Genomic DNA, 24,956 nt, shown 5'->3' with positions numbered 1-24,956 from the left:
GAATTTCGTATTAAATTTACATACTTTTTTCGATTAAACTATTTTTTATTAACATTAAAAAAATACGAATAATTCAATTGCATGTATATATAGTTTAAAAAAAAGTCAAAGTACTTTAAAAATATACCATATTTAAAAATTAATAATATAAATACTTGGTAAAAATGTAAAGTTTTTACGGTTATTTATTTATTTATTTTTTTTTTTTTTTGTAATTATAATAAGAAAAAAAAATTAATTTTATCAAAATAGGTTTCTTATAAAAATGTAAATATTTTAACTCGACAAAAAGTAAGCAATAAATTAAAACGTAAAGCTCTGAACGATCAGTGTAAGATTTTACATAAAAAATATTACGCGAAGGGAATATTCATAGTTTGAATACTATATATAGACACTATGCGGATAAGAAAAAATATTCACTACGCATATTTAAGTATGGTTCCAAAGAATTTTATTAGACTTTATAACAGATTTAGGTTAAATTAAAATAAATTGAAATTAAATATTTTTGCTTATAAAAAATTCAAAAAAAAAAGTACTGTTGGTATGAAAATAAAATTATAACCTGTTTGATGTTCATAGAAAAGTAGCCAGTTTATTTATTTCTTTGGATTTTTTCGTATAAAACCAAAAATGTACCTATATTGTAACACATAATATTTTTCATATAATTTTTTTTATTGTGATTAATTGAATTTATACTGCATCTTTGATCAATTTTTTGATTAATCCGCAAAATTTTACCGAACTAACTTGATTAATCGGTCGACTTACCCCGCACCCAACTCTACTTAGTCAAAAAAACCACGCATTACACTCAGCGACTCAGCTCAGTTGTAAGAAAATTATGCACGCGATTTGGCTAAGATAATGATTTTCACACGCAATTCGGAAATATCGGAATCTACTTATGAAAAAACTAAATCGATTTAGATTTTTATTGTAATTAAAAAAATACAATAACATTTTTCGACTTTTATTAGTTTTTATTTGACTTATATGATATGTATAATAAATATTTTATAAATGAGTAAAAAAGCATGAACATTCATCAATATTAATTTTTTCATAGATTTTGTTATAGAAATTAATAATTATTGAATTTATTGTCACCTTTTTTTTTACATGCGTTTGATTTTCTATTTATCTTTTTTAAGAGTGTGATATAAAATTTGAAAATTTGGTGTATTATATTTGTATTTCTATTATTATTGTTTATAGAATTTTGATTAAAATTATTTATAATTTCGTTGTTTCGATAGAATCAATTGTTCATTAATAGTTGTCCATATTAATTATTGTTCTCGATTTCGAATGACAACCGTGGTATATCGATATTATATTCACATAATATCTCAATGATTGAACACATAAATGAGTACTATCTAGTTAGTATATTACAGAAGTCTGTTGCTTGAAACCATGATACTGAATAGGAAGGAACATTGAATAATATTATTATATTAGTATCATACCTTAATATGTTCTTTGGTGGTAATGACGATAATAAAAAAAATTTAATACGGCTTTATCGATTTGTTCTTTTATGTTTGTTATTTATTATTAGTTTTTGTTTAATTATTTTTTATAATTTAAGAGAAATGATAGCTGAGATATGAAGCAACCAACTCAATTTATTATGTATCATACCCGTTTGCAGTACAAACATTTTTTTGGATATTTTAGTTTCTGCATGAGTGATTTCAAACTACTGGTGGTTCATATGTTCCTGTTTATGAAGTTTTGAAATGTATAGATATAGTGATGTGGTAAATCATGGAAAGCGGTCAGTTTATTTTATCCCGTGCCACAAATAAATTGCTGTATATTCATAACAATAAAATTATAATCCATATTTCATACTACGTATGCCATTTATGATCTTATATAATGTAATTCTGAAGGTGTAGACTTTTTAAAATTGGTTTTTAAAATTTTATATTAAACGAAACGTACACAAAACAGTAAAATTTCACAAAGACATAATATCAAACCAAATTATTGTTAAAAATAAAAAATACTTAAGTTAAAAATAGTATAAAGTTTATGTTTATTTTCAAAAAATGCAGATCACACTAAAACTCATAGACAATAATGCTCGAATTGGTAGGGTGGGCTGCGCAGGGGCAGGGCTCCTGTACTAGAAACGGGGGATGACACAAACTTATGTCCAAAATAGTTTTTATTAAAATGTGGATTTCAATTTACGTTAATAAAATTATATAAAGAATTTTACGATTTTTAATAACACTAATAAAACAATAATTATTAATTTTGTTATCTATCAAGTATATTAAATAAAATATATATGTTGATTATTATTATTTTATTTTAAACTGTAACATGTAGGGCGTAGGTACTACTAACAAAATATATTATAATTGGAATTTAAATATCTGTGTAGCTGGAAAGTGGTATTCAAAATATAAGTAAGGTTGGTGAGGTATCTGTGTCAAATAATTAGTCACTTGGAACTCAGTTTTTAAATCGTTGGATTGAGTTCCTCTACTTATTTTTTCCCTATTCAAGCACTGCTCATAGATGAACTTAAAGTAAGCCATCTCATTTCAGAAAGTTTGGGATCAAATCCAAAAAAATGAAAATTATATTACCAAATTATACAAGCAAATCAATATACTTAATTAATTACAACCAAATGCTTTATAAATACAATTTTTATTATTATATAATTTTTATTACAATTATTATCTCAAAAACAAATTCATATTATCATATTATTTAATTATGTAGGTATTATATCTTTATTTTTATCTTAAAGTCATTAAATATATATCGTACATTGTAACTATGTAAGGACAGCATATAAATAACCCTAATTTAAAAATGTATTTATATCAATGTATGGTCTAGTTGTCGTAAACTGAAAGTCAGTTTTCATTGTCAATAAAATAAAAATCATTTGTACAATGTTTCTGTTATGTAACTTTAAAAACGTTTGAATGAATTACAATTTACAATTTGTAGTCTATAATATTATACAACATTAAACCACTTTTTTTTTTATTTAATAATGAATAATTTTTACTTATATAACATACCCTATACGACTAAAAACTATATGATAATATTTAATAAAGTTGATATGATATGATTCGAAATTAAAACTTTAAATCATGCATCAAACTCGTATATGTATTCTACAAATAAATTTATGAACTTAAAATAATGGTCAATGTTGTTTTAATAAACGTTTGTTGGCATATACAATATAACTAATTAGAACGCAAAAGTTTAAATATTTGAAAGCTCGAAACATATTATAATATTATAATAAATACAATAAGTCAATAAATTATATCATTCAGACCACCCCATCTGCGGTCCAATCCGAATATGAAAATATATTCCGGCACCGAGGTAGTCTATAGAAGTATATAGAGTCTTGGTCATAGAGTAAAACGAATACTCAAAACGTCGCGTCTGTATGGTACAATATACAATAACATAAAAAAATTTGGTGACACAATAAGTTGGGATCGCATTTGAGATGTTTTAAAATTTCTGTCATATTCGTCAGTTATCACACTGAATTTAAAAATCTTGTTTTTCCAAGTCCGAACATACGACGAAAATATCCGTAAAATTGAATGAAACGGCCACTGCAGATACGTTCTTATAGAAACTGCCGAACACTTGCTATGGAGATATTTGGATCTCGACTATTGTAAATAATAACATGTATTATACTCTACTATTATATATATATATATATATCTGGTATTAACGGTCAGATTTTATGGAAACGTGCAATGACTAAATAAACTCGTATTTCGCTGTTCACAGTAATTAAATCGAAAGCAGTTTTCAAACAAGGCTGTATTTAAAGGGACCTTCGTTTGATTCAATTTTAAGTTTATCTTAAAATCAATTTCAGCACGAAATTTGTTGACTTATAGTCTTTATCATAGATGGATGAGCAGAAAACAATTTGTACTATTTCCTTTCGGTTCAATAAATCGGTTTATAAACTAATGATCCAATACTTGGAATACGTTATACTGTTTTTGCGGTTATACTATAAAATTCATTGATGTAAAGTAAACTATTAGAGGAAGTTTGAGGGACTTAAGAGCTTATTAGCTCTTTCCAGAAACCCTTTAGGTCCTCCCCCCCAAATATATCTTAACTTAACCCTCGTCAGTAGTATAAATAATTATGTTAATACGTATTAATTGATATTATAGACCCCACATTTTTACACCTATGGTATCAGTTTACAGTTTTTGCCATCGATTTCAAATGTATCCGTAAAACATATAATATAATATTATACTTACATGGCAAAACCATGTGATTGCGGACGTCAACCAATGCGATCGTCTGGTTGGACGAAAAATTTGCGGCGGTCACGAGTTTGATTTCCATTGTATTTACTAGCGGACAGGCGACACTACCACAAGTCCGATCTGTTCCAGGTCCATCGTCTCTGGCGAACATCGTCCCAAGGATGTCGTCCGCCCGCGTGCCACTTATCATATATGCGACGAACGCATTTCCAGCAATCAATCCCACATCGTGCGCCACCTACATTGGCACAATAGCAAAAAATTTGGTTTTATTTTATAATACTCATGTATGTGTATTATCGTATTATTCTATTTAATCATATTATTTCCTTATTGGCCTAGGTACTATAAAACTATATACGAGTAATAATATGATTTATTTGAGAGAAAATAGTTTTCACAAATTTTTACTTTTGTACTAAATATATTTATGCAGTTTGTAGTTATAGATAATAATGCACATCTTAGGAAGAGAAATGTCGAAATACTAAATTGCATCTAAAATCGGTTAAATAAAATAGCCCTTCGCCATATTCGTAATACCTAGTATTTTAGTGTTTAGTGTACTTCACGGAATTTTGTTATAAAAATAATACAAGAGAATGGGTATTACAATAAAAAATTCATTATTTTTATTATAAATCGAAATTGATTAGTTTTTTTCCAGCTACACTTTTTATCATAGTATCATAATAGTATGAAAATAATAAGACTTTATTGTAATTTAACCTCCCTGGTATGTCAGTAAAACCACTGTTTACAATAACTTTAAAATCCCTACTTTCTATGTACTTGTTCAATCTCCTATAAACGAAAAATCTACAATCTAAATATCCAATCTTTCATCTATTCCTCCTCCAGATAACTCTTATCGTTGCGTAAAACAAAATTGATCAAAAAATCTCATAAATACTTGAAAATATAATATATATTAATATAATAATAAAAAAATCCAATTTTTTTTCTGTAATCCCACACCAAATTTACCTTTTACAGATTGTACATTTTAATATTTATTCATTTATTTTTATTAAATATTAGTAAGCAGTTGATATACAATATATCTTTATAAATTTTTACCAGTAAAATTAAAAATCTATACAGGTACCGAGAGGTTTTATACGTGGTATAAAGTTTTGAATAATTTATTTTATAAAATCACTATTAACCATTTGATGTCTAATACAAAATACAAGGTTATACACAAGTAATAAACATTTTAAAAACCTATAATGACTAATGACTATTATTATTATTATTATTATTATTTTTTTTTTTATTGAACAGTTATATTAAAATTTAAAATTGGAAAATTGTCATACAAACATAATACCAAGTAAACTGAGCACTATTAAGAATAATTTGGTTTAAAAAAAAAAGATATTACCTATATATTATCTAAGATGCTGACTTGGATATAAGGTGAACTAGTTTTTTTATACATAAGATAACAGGATATTTAAAAATAAAACATTTTTTTACTAAAGATTGTTATAAAAACTGAAAATATGGTTCTATTATATAATAAATTAATATCACTGTTTATAGCTCTAAAATAATTTTTAGCATCATATTATATAGATTCAGAATACATTTGGATTTATTACAATTAAAAAAATTCTTAGTTTCAATATAATATTAAATTATTTAAAAACAAATAGACATTTAGATTGAAATCATTTTTTTTTTATTTTCACTTATAAATTATTTTTATTTCTAGATTTTATGAGGTAATAGGACTGTCAATCTTTACTGATCACTGATTTACTTTACTATACAAGTATAAAGCATAAAAGTAATATAATATTAAGTAAAAATTTAATTTTGATAAAACTGATTAGAACTTCGCAAATAGTATTAAAAGTATTAATGTTGTTCTATTACAAAGTATAATAGGATTTGGAGTAAAAAAAAAACGTAAAACTTTGAGTAAAACTCAATTTAATCGAAAAACCATTTTATTGTGTTGATAAGAAGAATTCACACTGACAGTTGAGTTATGTTCATTTCTCCCACAGTCCCACGCGTACATTAAACCAACTGTATTGGTTTTCAACCCTAACTTAAGTAATTAAAATGTTATTGTTTATTCAACTAAAATATTACTTCACCAAAATTAAATAGTAAATTCTAAAGGTCATAGAAAATGTTTTACTACCTATATTTCATTACAGGTCAATGAGTGCAATGATATAAATCGAAATAAATCTTTTTATTTTGGTACTACGCAACACGTCATTTTGCCACACAAAGTGTGTGAAATAAAGATAATAAAACCTTGCTCGTAATTCGTTCAAATCAAATGAAAAAGCAATAAGCAACTGAGAAGCCTCCAGGTTGCTATATTGGAAAAAAAGTAATCTGATGAGCTATAAATTCAATAAGCAAATAAATTTAAGTCATAAAGTAACGATAAACATCAATTCGGAAACAAATTATATCATTGAAATACTAATATAGTCCATTTTGTAGAGTATTCCGAATTATTAAACAAACTGTCCAATGACATAAATTTCGATTTTCAAAAAATTATGATTATTGTTTTATTAAAATGTATAAGATATTTGTTTTTTAAATGCATGTAAATTGTAAGAGTAAATGTGCATTAAATATGGATCAATTTTTCCACAAAATAAATAATTTGACTTATTTTTAAAATGAGTTTGCCTTTGATTCTATAATATTTTATTTTTTATTTACACGTTGTATTTTTACAGTTTCTATGATTCAAAATATGTATTAATATTATTATATTATACTTTTACAATACCTACACACATCCTAGTTTATATGTTTATGTTATTCAATACCATCAGATTACAATTTCAATTTTTTTCTAAGTATGCAGGTAATAATACCTGTTTATAATTCCATTATTTGCGAATTATGGTATCAATTATAAGCAGGCCCGTATTTAGGGGGGGGGGGTCACGGGTAGGCACATGCCTGGGGGTGGAACGTCACAGGGGCGGCAAAATATTTTAGCGAAATTAATTTTAAAAATGTAATGGAAAAAATAATAATCGCATTTTATTGAATTATTGGAAAAAATTACATTAAAAAAAAAGAAATGTGTATGTTTTATTATGTTAAAATTTGTTAATTAAAAAAAGATTTAAATATTTTTAAGATTGAATCTGCAAAATAATAAAAATAATGCGTGTGATCTAAATGGTTCGCTTTAAGTATATTTTTATTTCAAGTTTTCAACTCAACTTTATGTTTTTGATTTTTATAGACTACAATAGCTTACGCGAAAAAATCAAATGTCTTTGGTGACATCGAAATCGAAATATAATATTAATTGTGCGTCGGAATTATGTGACAAGAAGCCTCAGTAAAAGTAATTGTGTTATGGTAATTCAAAATTAACAGATTTTTACTAATTAAGTTGTGTTTAACAATATAATAAAAGTCCATTAGTATTCGTAGGTAGTTCACTCAAAGTGTGGGTCAAAAATGTATCAATTAATCTCATAATTTGCCGGTGTTACGTTTAACTGTCTTACAATATGTATGGTTACGAGCATCTCACCTGGAGTCCTCTGGCCAAATTTCTGGCCACCGCCTCTCGCCGACCGTTGCCCTCGAGTTCGAACTCTTCTCGGTCGGACAGTACGTACGCCATTTTAGATGCGAGCGCCATGAGGACTGCGGTCCGGGACGCCGTCCAGCATCCTAACCAGGCACCCATCAGGAAGTAACCGGGCGCCAGTACCGTCACCTTTGGATACAGGTGTACGGTGACGAACGCGACGGACACCAGGTAACCGGCCACCAGACATGTCCTGGTGCCCAGTCGGTGGACAGCCGTCGGCCCAAATAGCGCGCTCATCGCTGCCATGCCAAACATTGCGGACAGAAGGACAGAGCCAATGTCCGTGGTAACGGTGGTAAACCCACCATTCTGTTTCAAATTGTCCGGCCACCACCAAGCGGATATGGAACCCTAAAACATTTTCAAACATAAATCTTAAGTGTAAATTATACACCGCAAGGGCCAAGGAGCATGCAAACTGCAGTTTTGTTAGTGACATTGGATGAGAGTTTTTGGTTTTTTAAAGTAAGCCTTAAATACTATATTATATGAAATACAAAAAGTTTTTATAAATGAGCAATTACGATAATATGTAAATATAAAAAATTTAATTGACAAGTACACAAATACAGCTTTACGTCATAGGAGGTGACGACAAACTGCTGCAAAAATCTTAGGTTAGAAACAACATTACAATAATCACATTTTGATAGCAAAATAAAAATAAAAATAATTTTTATAAATGACACAGTAAAAAAAAAAATAAATAGGCGATATCTATCCGTTTATAAGTCGGTGTATAAAAGAATTTTAAATACGAAAATTATGCAACTGTGTGTGTGTGCAATAGTATCATAAGCATAATTCTAGTGAATAAAAAGAAAGGCTTATCCCTGCAAAAACTTTTTTATTCCCATCCCCCAAGATCCATTCAATTTTTAAGAAATTCATTTTTCACTGTATAAAAGTTAATAATTATTTAAAATATATTTTTTTAAATTTTTAAAATTAATAAGAATTGTTTTTCTTGACTTGTTAAATACTAACAAACTGCAATCTAAGTTGTTTATTAAACTAAATATCATACTGTCGTATCAGCTGTTAATTATTTATATTTGTCATTAAAATTAATTAATATAATAATATTTATTTTCGTGGTTTCGCCCATTGGTGTGTTTATTTCTAATAAAATATATTTTACTATAAAATGTTCGTTATCTACAATAGTGCAATGCGGAGAAACAAACATGGCTTAAAAATAATATGCATCAACACGAAACTTTTCTTTAGTACACAATTAGTTTCTTTAGTTTTTAGTATTACATTCTAGTAATATTTCTATAGAATTAATTTAAAAAAGGACTGTAGGTTCTCTTTTTAAAAATAAAAATTAAATGTACTTATTAAAAGTAGGTTAATGTTGTTTAGCTTGTTTAAAAATTTGATAGTATAATTTATTTAATTATAGGTATATGTCTAGAATGATGATACTGTTCATTTGGACAGGCTTGAGTAATATTCATAATCATATTATATAATATATAAGCACTATTCTGTTTGACATAAATCTATTTCCCAAGTAGAATATTGAAATTGCGCTAATGAACAATACAACAGAAGAACCGTACCGAAATAAACACTGATGTAGTGATATATAGTGATATATGCATGTTATTTTCGCGACGACATTGTACGACAGAGCGTTAAGTATAAATATTGTAATAATTTATTATATCATTACACGATAATAAAATAAATTGTATTCCCATAAATCGTAACAAGACCATGCGCCATCGATACGTAAAAGCTCGATTTATTGAGTAATATTATACCTATATAGGTATAATATTATACCTATATAGGTATAATATATTCAATATACACGATAGTACGATATTTACGTATAATTATCCACAGAATGCCAGTGGTATATTATACGTAACGCGGGGCGCTGGCATACAATCCAAGTTTAATAACAACGCTGAACGTTGCGAAATCAAACGTGACTGTTCTTTCATATTAGGTGATAAATATCATTGTTAACAAAACCTCCGATATTAACTATATGTTATTGTTAAATGTGTACCAATACAGTTTTAGAAGATACCTTAGGGCAATATATTTACAGAAATACAAATATTATTAAAATAATATTGTCATGCATACAATGTACATGTACCTACGTTTAATATATTATATCATTATATAAAACACATTATATCCTGGAATCGTGATTTTGTATGATTTATTATTATTAAATTTTATTTTGCAGTCAAAACACAATAGCTAAATATTTTTGTAACGCACAGTATATGAATACCAGATTACTTATCATGTTATAGTATTAGTATAGGTGCTCCGACTAAGCTGATTTAATAATATATAGAGTGCTTCCTTTCGTCGTAATACATATTATAAGGTTATAGTTATATGCGTATAAGACACGATAACGGAAATGATTAAATTACTGTCATTTTTTATATACCTTAAATCTACAGGTGTGCACGGTGTGCAGAATCCAGGTGATATTTAAGGCCGAAACCAATTTTTATTGGAAATAACGCGTATTTCAATATAGTTGGCCGATTTTTTAAAAGCTGATAAAAATAACGTAATTAATTATATTACTTATAATGCGAAATAAATAGATAAAATATTATATAGGTAATGATTTTTAGCAAGCTTCCGTCCATTATATAATATAATGCATATATCATTTTATGTCACCATTACTTTAAACGAAGATAATGATTATACTACTATCAGCTCTTGTAAATCTTAACGATGTGCAGGAAAAATATCGAGCCCGAACCCAATATTCACGTGTGTTACTACGAATTCTGATATGTTTTATGGGTTCCTTGATTTATTTGTAGCTGATAAAAAAATTTAAAAAATACATTAAATTATAATATAATTTAATGCGCTTGTACGAAATAAATAGATAACATAATTATTTTTTGCGGGACCTTTACGTTCATTTTACACCTATGCCTCTCGGCTTCAAGATCTTACATTGATTATTATTGGTAATAATATCACGTGAATGCATTTAACACATTATTTATTACTTATTTAAAAACATTAAACGTATAAAATACGTGTTTTGCTTTTATCGATAAAATTTAGTCAAGATTTACTTTTAATGAATTTTAGATCACGAAGTGTAAGTATATAATATTATAATATAAAGATAAATTTAACAAAAAAAAAAAAACTTCCGTTCAATAATCTTATTTAATGTTTTTTAAGTCTCATTATTTTTTATTTAAAATGTAATTGCACCATAATAAGTTTCATATCAGATTTTATTAAATCGTTATATCTTAATAAAATGTATCATACCTTAATTATAATATCTAAAATATTTCTATCTAATTTATATATCCTATATAGGAATATATTAGTGATTAGTGAATGTCGTATATATTATATAAAATTAACAATAACTATGAGTATCAAACTATAAGCATTGATATTATGCCTTAGAGAAAATAGCTCCACCAAAATCAAGATTAATTGCTGTTTTTAAATTTATAAATATAAAAAAGTTACCTAAAATAATAACTATGGGTAATAAATCATAGTATCAAAAAATATATGTTATGGATATTATACACATTCAAGGATTAAAAAACCATTTTAGAATTAACAAATTCATTAAACAATGTAAACAAAGTGATTGAATAAGTACTGACATTTTTAATTTTTATAATAAAGATAGTAATCATTTTAGTTTTCACTATTTTTAGTGACTACCATTACTTTTAATTTCAAACTTATACAAAACTTAATACTTTTTCTGAAACAAAATTTGATTTACAAAATATATTGACAACGAACCAAATTTACATTGTCAATCAAATATAATTATGACTTAAATGTTAAATGTTTTGATGGGCTAAAAAATAAGTTTTAAAACCATAAAGTAATTAACCCTTAGAACTAAATTTAAAATATTAATGAAAAATAATCTGTTGATTAATGTCCAATATTATTGTATAATAAAATAAAAATGTTATATTTTCAAAATGATATGGCATTAAAAATGAAGGTAAAATCAAAGTAGTAAGTAAATACTTAAAAAACCACAATGATGATAAAATATTTTAAATGTTAGTATTATGAAAGTTACATGAATAATTATATTATTTATTTATTTTTTTGGTGTAATTTTTGTATATTAAATTTATAAAAATATATATGACAATAAATTATGATTTTCTGCAGATTTTGGATATTTTTGTCAACATTTAGTTAAATAATAAGCAATATATATATTTTTATTAAAATTATAATTATTATTTATTATTAATTAAACTTAAAATATTAAAATATAGATTCATTATTAAACCGAAGCTATTTAAATTAGTTTATAATTAGGATCAAAGGATAAAGTAAAACTTATTTTAGTTGACAGCAGCCATGCAACCTATATAACTTTTAGAATTTGTGTGAAGTGAAGAATTTTAATATTATAATGAATAATGTATTATTATTTTTTTAATCTTTTATCACATTACTTAAAAGTACAATTAAATTTTTATAATAATCATTCTTTAGATCAACAATTTGGTGCTGGTGGTATATAATGCACAGTAGTAAACTGGTAAACTATAAAATGGTGACTCTACTATTGAATACATATTTTTAAATTATCGGTATGTTTAATAATTATTGATATTCATGGTTATTAAAAAATAAATTTTTATGAATACTACATTATATACTGATATATCATAATGTAATCTACTCTCAAGACTTACGGCGTCATAATATTGGTTCTTACCAATATAATATTATCATTAATTGACATTGCAAATACATTTACATTAATATTAATCAATTCCTAAAATAGGATTCGCTCAAATATTTATCTTGAATGTGTTGGAATAAGATGTTTAAAATCTCAAAAATAAGCGTGTTTTATATTATATTTTTTGATTATTTTTGTTGAAGTGCGTTGTATGAAGTATATCAGGTTATAACAAATAAAAAGTATAAAGTAATAATAGTTTTTTTTTAATTTTTAGTAATAGGATTTTGAGAATAAAATTTCTGCTTCTAGGTAACACTATTTTTGGTGAATTCTTCTATAGTTAAACTTATTAAGTGGGTGAGATAAATGTTAAATTCTTCAATTTATTTAAATGTTGGCATATTATCTACTAACATACATGATTTTTTTCGAAACTTTTCAATATTTTAGATTTGTACGACTAATGTAAAATTTTAAAACAATCATGAAAATAAAACTGTAGATTTTTAATGGATTTAGAAGCTAGAAAAACATTTTACCAGATTTGCATTTACATTATTTCTCTGATTACAAAAATAACAACAATTCAAATTTATCGATTGGTACCGTTAACACTACTCGCGTTTATTTCTATTTTCATTTTAAAGCCGTTGTACGTAATGAGCCATCGAGAGCTTAACTAACAAATTGTAAACACGAAAGCTGTATATATCAAACATTTTATAAATACATATATATTTAGAATTTACATATTGTGTGTGGCAAAAGCCAAAAATTGTGAGGATCTTGTAAGAGATACCTCGTTCATAGACCTATAAATAATTTTGAAATATAACTGACATCTGATAAAGGTACTAAATAAAACCATATAAACATTAATTCAGTCACTCACTCTGTGATAAATATCACATGATATCAATGAAGAAATATCGTTTGTCTTGTTAGGAATATCTGAATCTAGAATCAACATAGTCATCATAGCGAGTTAAATCGATAATAAATGTATACACTTTTATTACACGATTATTTACTTTAATAACCAATATTATAAAAATCATAGAAATATAACATATTTAGCGTATTAAATATACAAATATCGTTTTATTGTATCATACCACTAGTCGACGATATCGAAATTCAAATAAATGGGGAGACAACGAACTCCATACAATTCCAAAATAGTATGATTGTATTTGTACAACATTATTACCTTACTGCTCATTTAATAATATAGAGAGAGATGTCTGAAAGGAAAAAAATTATTTATTTTATTTTTATATCTATTTATTTTCTGTCTACTCTTAAACGTCAAAAATACCTATTACAATAGTATCACTACTCACTAGTACGTGTTCAGCATGTTAAATCCTCATATTACACTCATATTCCATATTTAAGGTACATTTTATTTTATTTATTTTGAACCAAAATATGTTTCATTACAATTTTTTTCAGTGCAAATTCAAAAACGCAATAATATTTTATATTTTTAATTTTAATTCTACTTGAATTATATACACCTAAAACAGTAATTTATATTTCATTCATTGTGTTATTATCTTACTTCTATAATTTAAAATATATTAAAATTAAACAAAAACTATTTATTTTTTAACAATATAATATTATTATTACGTCAGTAAAATATTATAAAATTATAGTATAATAATAACATAATTTATTATAAAACTTAATGTGATCATATGAGATCGAAATACGAAATATATTTGTAAGCGGAACTTTATTCGTATAGTTGTATTTCATTGCGTAATGGACGAAAAACAAATTAGATGTATACTAGACAGAATAAATATCTTGTTTAAACATTAACGAAAATCCATCAAATAAATTTATTTTGGATCATAATTAGGCTTAGGCTTCGCGATAGAATCAACAAAACACGATGAAACCCTAATGGCCTAATATATAACAACTAATAATAGTCTTAAACTCTTACGGTGGGGCAAGATGGACACAAACTCATCTAATTCACACGAACTCTCGTTGATCGTTAGTTTTTGTGTTTATCTATTTTATGTTTTTGTCCATTCTACCTATCTAATATCTTTGAAAACACGATTACATATATTTTCTATCAAATAACAAAGAAATCATTCAAATACGACATGAGCTAGTACTAAATAATACGCTCCAACAGTCAAAATTATAAATATGCAATTTCCAAAATGATAGTAAAATTTAATATTTTTTTGTTTGCTTCAAAAATAAATCATACCTATCAATGTTATATGAATGAAAATTAGTGCACTTTTCACGAAATAATCAATGTTAAATATTATATGGTTATATGGCAATAGGTATCCTGAAATCATTTACACTTAAAAAAAAAATAAAATAAATAATGTAATAAATTATAAAATTAAAAATTAAAAATGTGTGCAATACTCGTACCTCTGTGTATAATTAATAATTAATTTAACTAATATTATAAAATTATAAGATTTAAAATAAAATTAATTGAACATACAAAATCATGTTATGAAAATGGTATTGATAAATACCATATGAAAACATATTATATACTTTTTCTTTGGTGAAACACCGTAAACTAATTTGGATCTTTTAATGTTGGCTTAATTTGAAATTTAAAATATACCAAATGTAAAACCACATACTCGTTAAAACAAAATTTTAATATTGTAACGTCATAAATCATTTTTAAATTAAAATATTATTAATCATACAACATTTATGTAACTAAAATGTAGTCTATCAATGCATTCATGTACCTATATCACCTATACAATACGCCGTACTTGGGATTAAATTTAAAAAAACATAATATTATGTACCCACTATGGCCAAGTGTATAAAACCTTTAATCTATTTGGTGCAGAATAAAAATATACTATTATTTTAATTTATAAATATTATTTTATTTTAAAATAATACTAATAACTAATATCAATATAACAACACATTTGAAATATATTTTGCATAATAAAATGTTTAAAATTGCTCGTAAGAAGATTTTTAAATAATAGGTAATACAAGGTATTCTAAAATATAGTGCATAGTATGATATAATATCGATAGATGAAGATAATAAATGAACAATAATTATGTTAGGATTTTTCACTTATCTGCATTTACATGATATAATTGTTGAGACAAAAAATACGACGTTAAACCAAAGTGCTGTCTATAATATATATATTATTAAAATGATGTGTTATTATTTTATTTATTTATGTTTATTGTAAGCTCACAAGTGGCGTATGTTTTCAAGAGTATGTGTTATTCTCTTTTTATCGTTATAATCAACGAATAAAATAAAATTCACTGCCGCTAAAATTGTGGAATAATTATATTTGTGTACCTACCTATGAGTTCAAAGTCAACAGTAACACAAATATAATTTAATGATGGTTTCTTCTACTTTAAATGACATGGATAAGTGTTGTGACTTAATTCGTGTATTCTGGTATACATGCCGCAGATATATTCTTTAAATTTGCATTTCAGAACGATCAGATATTATATATATATACATATTGGAACAGTGCTTCGTGATGTATCTCACCCCCAACCCTGCAGCGGCGAATAGCAAAAAGACAAAAAAAATATAAATCGCGATCTTGGAACACGATCCTTCCACCTGCAGTCCCCCCGCAGTGCCATCGGAAATTAGTAACGTACTTTGTTACAGAATATTTTGTGCGAGTAAAAATTAAATATTGTAATATGAGGTACCGACCTGCAGTGCCATAAACGGAACCAAAGCGGCGGCGGCCGCGCCGTGTCCAAGGCACAGCGTGACGTAGTTCCGGCACAACAGCCTCCGACTGTACACTGGTCCCATGTTGGACGGGGTTGTTCGGACCACTTCGATAAGACGGCGCACCGACGAGGCACCAGCCGAGCTGGACAGCGAGTCGCGTCTCTTGCCGCTCGTCGAAGATGCGTTGACGGCGTTCACCTGACGTTGTGTAGTGGACAGCGTCGACCTGAGCGACGTCGGTGAAAACGGTTTCTGCGGCGCGTATACGGTGTGCGTGAAAACAGTTAAAATCAAAATATATAAGACACTATTTATGCACACAAAATATTTGGAGTGGACGTGATTACGCATATAACATCTGATAATAGTTCGAAAAACTGGCATAGCAAAATACATTTTAAAAGTAAATTCGCATAAATTTCAATAACCGCCCACGTTTTTATAGATACTATAAAATATACTATATAGTATTTATAAAAGCATAATATTTTACATTTAAACAAAAATTATCAAAATACAGAAACAATATTTGAATTATTTTAATGAGCAATCACCCATTTAATATTATTATTTCACATTTGAATTAAACATATTTGTTTTATCGTTGTTTATTTTATATTAAGTAAGCCATAATAATAGCTATGATAAAAATGTACATAATATTTGATTATAGTTTCATAATATTCCATATTGTGTTGAACGTAGCAATTTCAAATTTTAACGCATGAAAAATAACTCACTAAACAGAGAAAAATAGTTATTTATACACCCGTAAATACTTATACTGAAGGTGGTTCAATATTATTTTGGTCTGTAAGAAAATACATAATCAAAACCTTATAAAAACATGAATATACGAGTAATATAAAATAGTTTGTGGTTTTAACCCATATTATTTTATTAAACCTATAAATATTGACGTCAAACGGTATGTGTTTTAGTCTCTTTTTAGTAAAAAAAGTGCGTGGTATTAAAATCCGACAATTTAATATCATATATTTAGTTATATATAACGCAAAAAAAATGTGTTTTTTTCGAAAATATCAATAACTATAATTTGGTTTGGTTTCATACGTTACATTGACATAAAATTTATAATTAATTCGAATGACATTAAGTGACTTTTTTTCCAAAACCTCTAAAATTTTCCAAATTTCATATTATTTATATGTATATGTGTATATTATATTAATAATTTTAATATTTACTTTCATGGCTAGAAGGTATATTATTGCGTTTTAGATTATATTATTATAATTATATTTTTAGGGCCCATCTTCGATAGGTAGGTACCTAATTTTTATGGTGATATGTACATGGTACAATATAAAAAATGATTTATTATATTCCCGGCAATAATGACAATTCAAGAAATAACTTCTTTATTGATAATATTGTTAAAATTAAAAAGTATTTAAATGATTGAAGTTAACGTAGGCAATTATACCATACAGTAAATTATATAAATGTATTTCTACTCAATTTTTATAATGTTAAAATCTTCAATAAGGTAAAGTTTAGGTTCGAATAACTTACTCCGTACGCATGTATAAACGTACTTACCTATATCTATATATTATGTTATAAAATATGTTATTATATTAACGACATTCCGTGACATAAAATTTGTTAACGACTTTCACGTGCTGACAGTTAACGCCATCAGATCTAATATAGATACGGTATTATAAGATATATTATTTCTCTATTTAGATGTTGTGACTTGTCAGTTTTTTCAGTCTTATCCAATTGTCACGAGCATAATGTTGCACACGCGCAAAATACAATTTATTACATTTTAAAGTATTTTATTGTTTTATTTTACTGTTCTATATTTTTATCATCTTTTATTAGGATTTAGTACGGGTTTAAGTGAAATGCGCAAAACATTGATTGATATAATTGTATTTTTTTTTAAATTGTGATTATAATAAAGCTTTTTCGAATCAAAACAAATATTATATTCCACGGACCACGGTTAAATAAAATAATACCATACGTTTATATTTTATATTTAAGTTTTTTTGGCCCAAAAGATGACTATATAATCTGACGTTATACGCATTAATAAAAGTATAAAATAAAAAATATGTACGTAATACCAATAACGTGTACGTTGTAAAATAAATATTTCTAAAATATTTGTTTATAATATAAATACTGACACTTTGACATTTATTATTTATATCTTGGGGATTTAACAAAAAATAAAAATGAAATTAGATTTAAATCCACCAAAACGTAATATTATAAAATATTGTATACTTTTATAGTATCTGTATAATAATATTATAAACTTGACATATACTATATTATAATACGTATTATTAGATACCTAATAGTTCATATTGCATTTCTTTTTCTCAGATTGTTATTAATATTATATTTTATTTATTGTACGTGCATAATATACCAAATATGCATACCCATATTGTATATGTACTACATTTAGCATTATAGACTTCAGCTTATATGTTTTATGATAATAAACAATATCAAGTTTACTTCAACAAAACTCAAGAAAAATCGTAACATTTCTATTAAGTAAAAGTAAAATAATATTATATGTTAAATAAAGACTAGTAAGAATATAATAAAATATATAAGTTCGAATTTTAGTAACGAGTTGTGATGAAAATCGTTAAACATAGTTTCAAAGCATTGTGATAACTTCAATTGAATTTTGAACTCAAAATATTTAATAGTCAAAAGTTTTAAGTAACCAAGCGTCCATTAGTAGTATGTTAGTATGTATTAAATTAGATTTCTATACGAAGGGTAATCCGTTTGATTTTTGTTTATTTTATTATGAAGAAATCATTTGATCTTCTATCAAAACCAACAACTGTCATCTTTAGAGTAAGTTTAATTTTACTAAAATTCCGGTACTGCATATTATGTGCGACGAACCCAAAATAATAACTAATAGTCTGCACAAATAATAGTTAATGAGTTAAAATGACAAATGACAAAATATCATAAATGATCAACGAATTAAATATTCAAATCACAGCAAATTGATTGATACAATTTAACTGATAATAAATAAAATGTACACCTATTCTACAGGAACACATGCAGTCTGTAAGAATTACATTTATTGCATACGCTTAGTAGTCGGTTGTAACGGTTAAACCTATGCCCATACTTGTATAAACTATAAGTTATAGTCTAACATAATAACACGATGGTTCGTGTCTAATTGAATTCTAAAATAGTGATATGAATTTTTTTATAACAAATATGTTGATATTATTATGTATTATAAAAGTGATTTAGTAGGTCACTGTTTATTTAAATATAAAATATTATGATTTCAAAAACAAAAATGAAAAAAAAAATAAAGTGTAGTGATACATTTTAATTACAACAGTTTTTGTACACTTCACACTCGTATACGTTGGTACATTGTTTACCGACTTACTGTTATATATCTAGTTTATGTGTGTATATTAATTATTACGTTTACTGAGGTTTAATGGTACACACGTGAACCGTGTAGGTAACAAAAGTTGACATAATATTATGATTTATATAAAATAATTTACAACACACTATTAACTCAGAAATAATAATATAATGCTGTTGCTGTATAATATGCAAATTATATTACTGTACAATTGATGTATGCCTGTTAACGGTGTTGACGATGTACCTAGTCGTGAAACCACAAATCGAGGAATTAATAATCAAGGCTATTATTAAACAGGTATATTAGGTATAAGGTATATACTATATATACTTTATTATAATATAACACAGTATAATAATACAGAGTATCTTCAAATTTCAGTGTCTAAATTATTTTATGTCCACTTAATTTTCCCAAGGACCACTAGCTGTCAAGTCAGCTAATATTATTAAAAGTAGATTTGTGCCATGACCGTTATTGTAACAATGTAACATATATTAAAGTGATGTCATCTAAAGATCACTGCACTCAAAATGTTGTCCGTATCCAAGTGCATATAGAACAACAAAATAACCATGATGTCCTTTGGTAACATTGCTATTGGTACATTTGGTTGAACTGTGCAACATCCATGGCTCTTAAAATATGATCTTAACAAAGAATTGAATCATTATCTTGAAATTAAAAAACGTATTTGGTATCATAGAAAAAAAACAGTATGTAGTATTCATTTAAGTATTTAAATATAATACTTGATGATTAACCATGATACGTTACTTTTTAAATAATAATATTACCTATGGTATACGAACGATATCTTAACAGTTGTAAGATGTATATAATATATATTTTATAGCATTACAGTACACGCAGTACTTAAAAGTTTAAATTGTATTATGTAGAACACCCAACTCTATAGAAAGTCACGACTATGTGTTTACTCGAATGCTTAATACTTGACTTTTTTTCTATTGGAAAATTATCAGGTAATAAATATTGGTGGTAAATATATTTTTATTTTACCCAATCAACTGAAATATTCAAACCACGTTTTCGTTAATTAAAACGCCTACGGTTAATACTGCAGAGTTAAGCTGAAAATTAACCACTTTCTCTAACTACTATTCTATGATAATTAATGACAAAGTAATTTATTCTATCCATCGTAGTTTAACGGTTTTATCATTAAACTGTAATATAAAATCTGATAATATACTTAAATCATTTTATTAAATTCCATACTAATATTTTATCATGGATGTATGACATAATGTAAAATGCTAAGATAAATGAGAATTATTTTGGGAAAATTATTACTGCGATAAAGTTGTTATCATTTTTGAATGAACTATATATATAACAGTTTTTCCAGAAAACAAAGATTTATAATAAAAATTACAATTTTAAGGAAAAAACCGATAGCTATATGATACATGTAACAATGATATATTGTAAATCCTTGTCTGTTGTATGGCCACACATGGTACCTTACCTACTAATAAACAATAATATGGAACGTTTTATTATACTATCATAATATTGCGTTTCCAATCGAGTTATCATAACCGTTCTGAAAATGCGATTCAATTTCATAAATGGATCCCAAATGTGTGTAATGTGTATGTGCATACAGTATTAAGCTTTCTCTATGGTTTGTGATGTTTGTATACACAGTAGTCAATGAGACTATAATATACATTATACAATATACATTTGATTATATTCATGGTAAAATTTAAACATAACGGTACGTTATTACAATAAATATTTATTTTTATTGAACAATATAAACTGAGTTCAGTGAAAATTAATGCTGCAGATAAACGAATTATACTGAGCGAGCGATGTTTTAAACTTGTACGCAAGATAAAATAACTATTAAGGTGAAGTTGGTGTTTATTTCAAGAACATCATTATCATAAAATCATAAAATTTATCTACAAAATAATCATAGATTTGTTAACACCCTATGATAAATTATTTGAGTTTGAATCTATACTCTAGGTTAGTTTTGTAAGTAAAAGCAATATATACTTAAATTATTCAGTCAAAGAAATTTCGGGGTAGTTTTAAGCAAAACTTTTTATCGTATCGGCAACGTAAATTGGAAAAAATTGTAAGCTGTGACATCTATCAGTTGTAATAAATGTAGGTACCTAGTTCGTAATGCGTTAGTTTTTATTGATACTTATTATGGAATAACTTTAAAATACAAATTAATTTAAATCATCGTTTTCAAAAATTCACAAATACAGTTAATCATATAATTACTTTAAAAATCTACACGCATTATACACGAGAGGTTGTTAAAAATGTTTAAGATCAATAGAAAAATTACTTGACGTATTTACAATGTCTTTCAGACGTATATTTCATACTTATAATTATAATTAATGCTATCAATTATCGTTAATTTTATTTTCATAATCCAAAGGTTTAAATTTAGAGATATCTAATATCTCAACATACAACATTAACGCTTTCAATCAGGAACCAAATTTATCCAAGTGCGTTCATACAAAAATTGAATGACAAAAATAAAATCATGAATTAATTAATAAAAAGTTATTTAAAATTACGCAACCAAATAAGATAATAGTTTAAGAAATAATACACGATACACTTTTTTATATTAATTTATATATACCAAATATAAGTAACAAATAATTGTTATAACTAAAGATACTTAAACATTTTAATAGGATTAAACGATATACATTTAAATGCTTCGTTTCTAACCACACTCATTATACCTAGTAATTTCAAACAGTTAAAATGAAAACTATAGGTACATGTACGACTTATTACAACAAACCAATAAGTCGAAAGAAAGGAATTAAAAATTATAGCATATATATACATGGCTGCACGGAAAATGTTTATGATTTTCAATCGTTTCAATATGTATTCAACTATATTGAGCTATAAAGTTTGGTTGGAGTTATTCAATCATATAAAACGCTGTTTATATTAAAAATATATGTAATAATATAAAAAGGTAACGTCACTATAGTCATTTAATAATATGAAAATTTCAACTCTCGACATGAATACGATAATAAATATTTAAATAATCCGAGTAGGTACGTGAACCGAAAACAAAAGTCTATACAACTTAATGCATTTTTTAAAGCCCACGAGTCTGGGCTAATATTATTATTTTATTCGTTCTTTCAGAATTTATAACAGTTCATCATTATCATATAAGCTGCAAAACAACACGAATTCGACGAACATTTCCTACAAAAACATAGAACAAACATAAAAAAATAAAACTGCAAAATATTAAATTTATATAGTTGTACTACACGATTTTTTCTTTCGATTTTTTCTTTCGATTTATTCCCTTTAGTTTAATGTAACAAATCGTCGTGTTTGTTTAGGATATTCATTAAAACTCGTCGTCTATCGTCATCACGTCGCATTACGACCGTCTCGCATCACGCAATTTATATAATATATTATATTAATTTATTATATATTATAGTTATATATTATATGTTATAGGTACGCATATCTAACTGCAGTTATCGCGCGCGAAGATGATGCGCGTCATCGCAGCGGACGAAAATCGCATGGAAACATTCTATATACTTTCGGTCCGCGCGCGCGCTATAAACGTATCACATCATAGAGCAGTGTACGGCGGCAACAACGATCTAAGACGATCATCGTCATCGGACGGCGCGTATTATTATTATTATTATTATAATCGTATTGCCGATATAATATCGCGGCGTTATACTATACCGACCTCGTCGATCTGCGTGTCACCGCCGATGACGCCGTAAAAGTTGTTGGTGCACAGGCTGTTGGTCTGCTGGAGCCGCCTGTGCTGAGCGCGGCTGGTGCCGCCACCGCCGCGGTCTGGACAAGGCGACAACCTCGGTACCGCGGGCGCGCACACCGGTTGCTGCTGTTGCTGTTGCTGTTTGCACAGCTCGTGCAGGTTGGGCAGCGAGCCCATCGCTACCGGATATCTCGCGGCGGCTGCAGCGTGCGCGTATCTGTGCTGTGGTGAACCGTGTACAGCGCGCGTGCACACGTATATCGTACTGCGCGCGAGTGGCGTATGTCGCGGCGACGGCGATAGCGACAGCGCCACGCGCGTACAAGCGCACGACGACAGCGGCCGACACTCCGTGCGCCCGCGCGTTAACGCGACGTCACGCTCTTATTTGCGCGCAAACGTGTCGCTATAACGACCGCGAAGGTGCGCGCGGCTTACGTGTGCGGTACACGCGACGGAATCATAAGCGGCGGCGACCCGGACCGATGATGCGAGCGCGCGCTGCGCACCCCGTTGCTGGCGTGCTCGTGCGTCGATCGATAGACGCCGCGACTCGACCTCGGAGAGAGGTCGTCATCGTCGTCGTCGTCGCTGCCGCCGCCGTCGCCGTCGTCGTAGCCGTCATCTGCGGAGGTGGCCATCGCGGGTGCCGTTCGCGCTCTGCAGCCTGTTGCACCCGCTATGTCATCATAACAACATTATTGTTGTTGTGATGTATTATTTGGACCGGACGTCCCTTTCGCAGATGCAGAGTTTATCACCAGCCGGTGCTGTAGCGTCGGTAGTATAATATAATATTGTATTGTACATTGAACGCTTTCCTTATTTTCCGTTAGACCTCTCAGGAAAAATAGTGCGTTACACGACATAGTTCTGAGGAGTCGATTGGAATTCGTATACCTTTTACAGTATCGGTACTTTGTACGGGTCGTTTTTGTATACAAAAATGCGCACGGACGACGACAGACTACATAAATTGCAAAGGTTTACTTTTAAATTAAAATAAATGACAAAATATTAAGCTGAATACTGAATAGATTATGCATTCATCAGTAGTTACGCGCTGTTAGTCTTTTTTCCTCACGTTCGTACATTACGAGTACGGAGACGCGTGCGGATCGTATAATGCCTAATGTCGTCACATATGACCACGGCAATATATAATAAAGATAATTAAAACTAAATAAATCCTTTTTAAGGTTGGTAGTTGAATAAAATAATATTAATAGGATATACTGACCATAGGCCATTTGTTTATATTTAATATAGTGGTTTACGTCTTGGCGACATCGATACAACTAAATTAAGCATATCTGTATATCGATATAGATGTTAATGGCAAGTCAATATAAAAGTACCCATATCCATATGACATACTAAGTATACTAAATATAAACAGCAAAAT

General features: G+C 27.6%; 1 protein-coding gene across 2 annotated transcripts in view; it reads right to left on the bottom strand.

The window, feature by feature from the left end:
• Nucleotides 1–23,959, bottom strand: part of LOC132931828 (protein unc-93 homolog A) — a 37,727-nt gene extending 13,768 nt beyond the window's left edge. Inside the window, exons 1-4 of one of the 2 annotated variants that reach the window (XM_060997861.1) lie at nucleotides 23,516–23,959; nucleotides 16,326–16,601; nucleotides 7,846–8,259; nucleotides 4,302–4,548 (exon numbers count right to left, since the gene is read on the bottom strand). In XM_060997861.1, coding sequence (XP_060853844.1) covers nucleotides 4,302–4,548; nucleotides 7,846–8,259; nucleotides 16,326–16,601; nucleotides 23,516–23,728 — 1,150 coding nt within the window. In that variant the 5' untranslated portion in view covers nucleotides 23,729–23,959. The remainder of the gene's footprint in view (nucleotides 1–4,301; nucleotides 4,549–7,845; nucleotides 8,260–16,325; nucleotides 16,602–23,515) is intronic. The other variant, XM_060997860.1, reaches the window with a different exon arrangement.
• Between the last annotated feature and the right edge of the window lie 997 nt (nucleotides 23,960–24,956).

The sequence above is a fragment of the Rhopalosiphum padi genome, chromosome 1, assembly GCF_020882245.1.
Source record: "Rhopalosiphum padi isolate XX-2018 chromosome 1, ASM2088224v1, whole genome shotgun sequence".
Taxonomy (NCBI): domain Eukaryota; kingdom Metazoa; phylum Arthropoda; class Insecta; order Hemiptera; family Aphididae; genus Rhopalosiphum; species Rhopalosiphum padi.
Note: the sequence above shows the minus strand (reverse complement) of the source record. Positions and strands in the feature narration are given on the sequence as shown.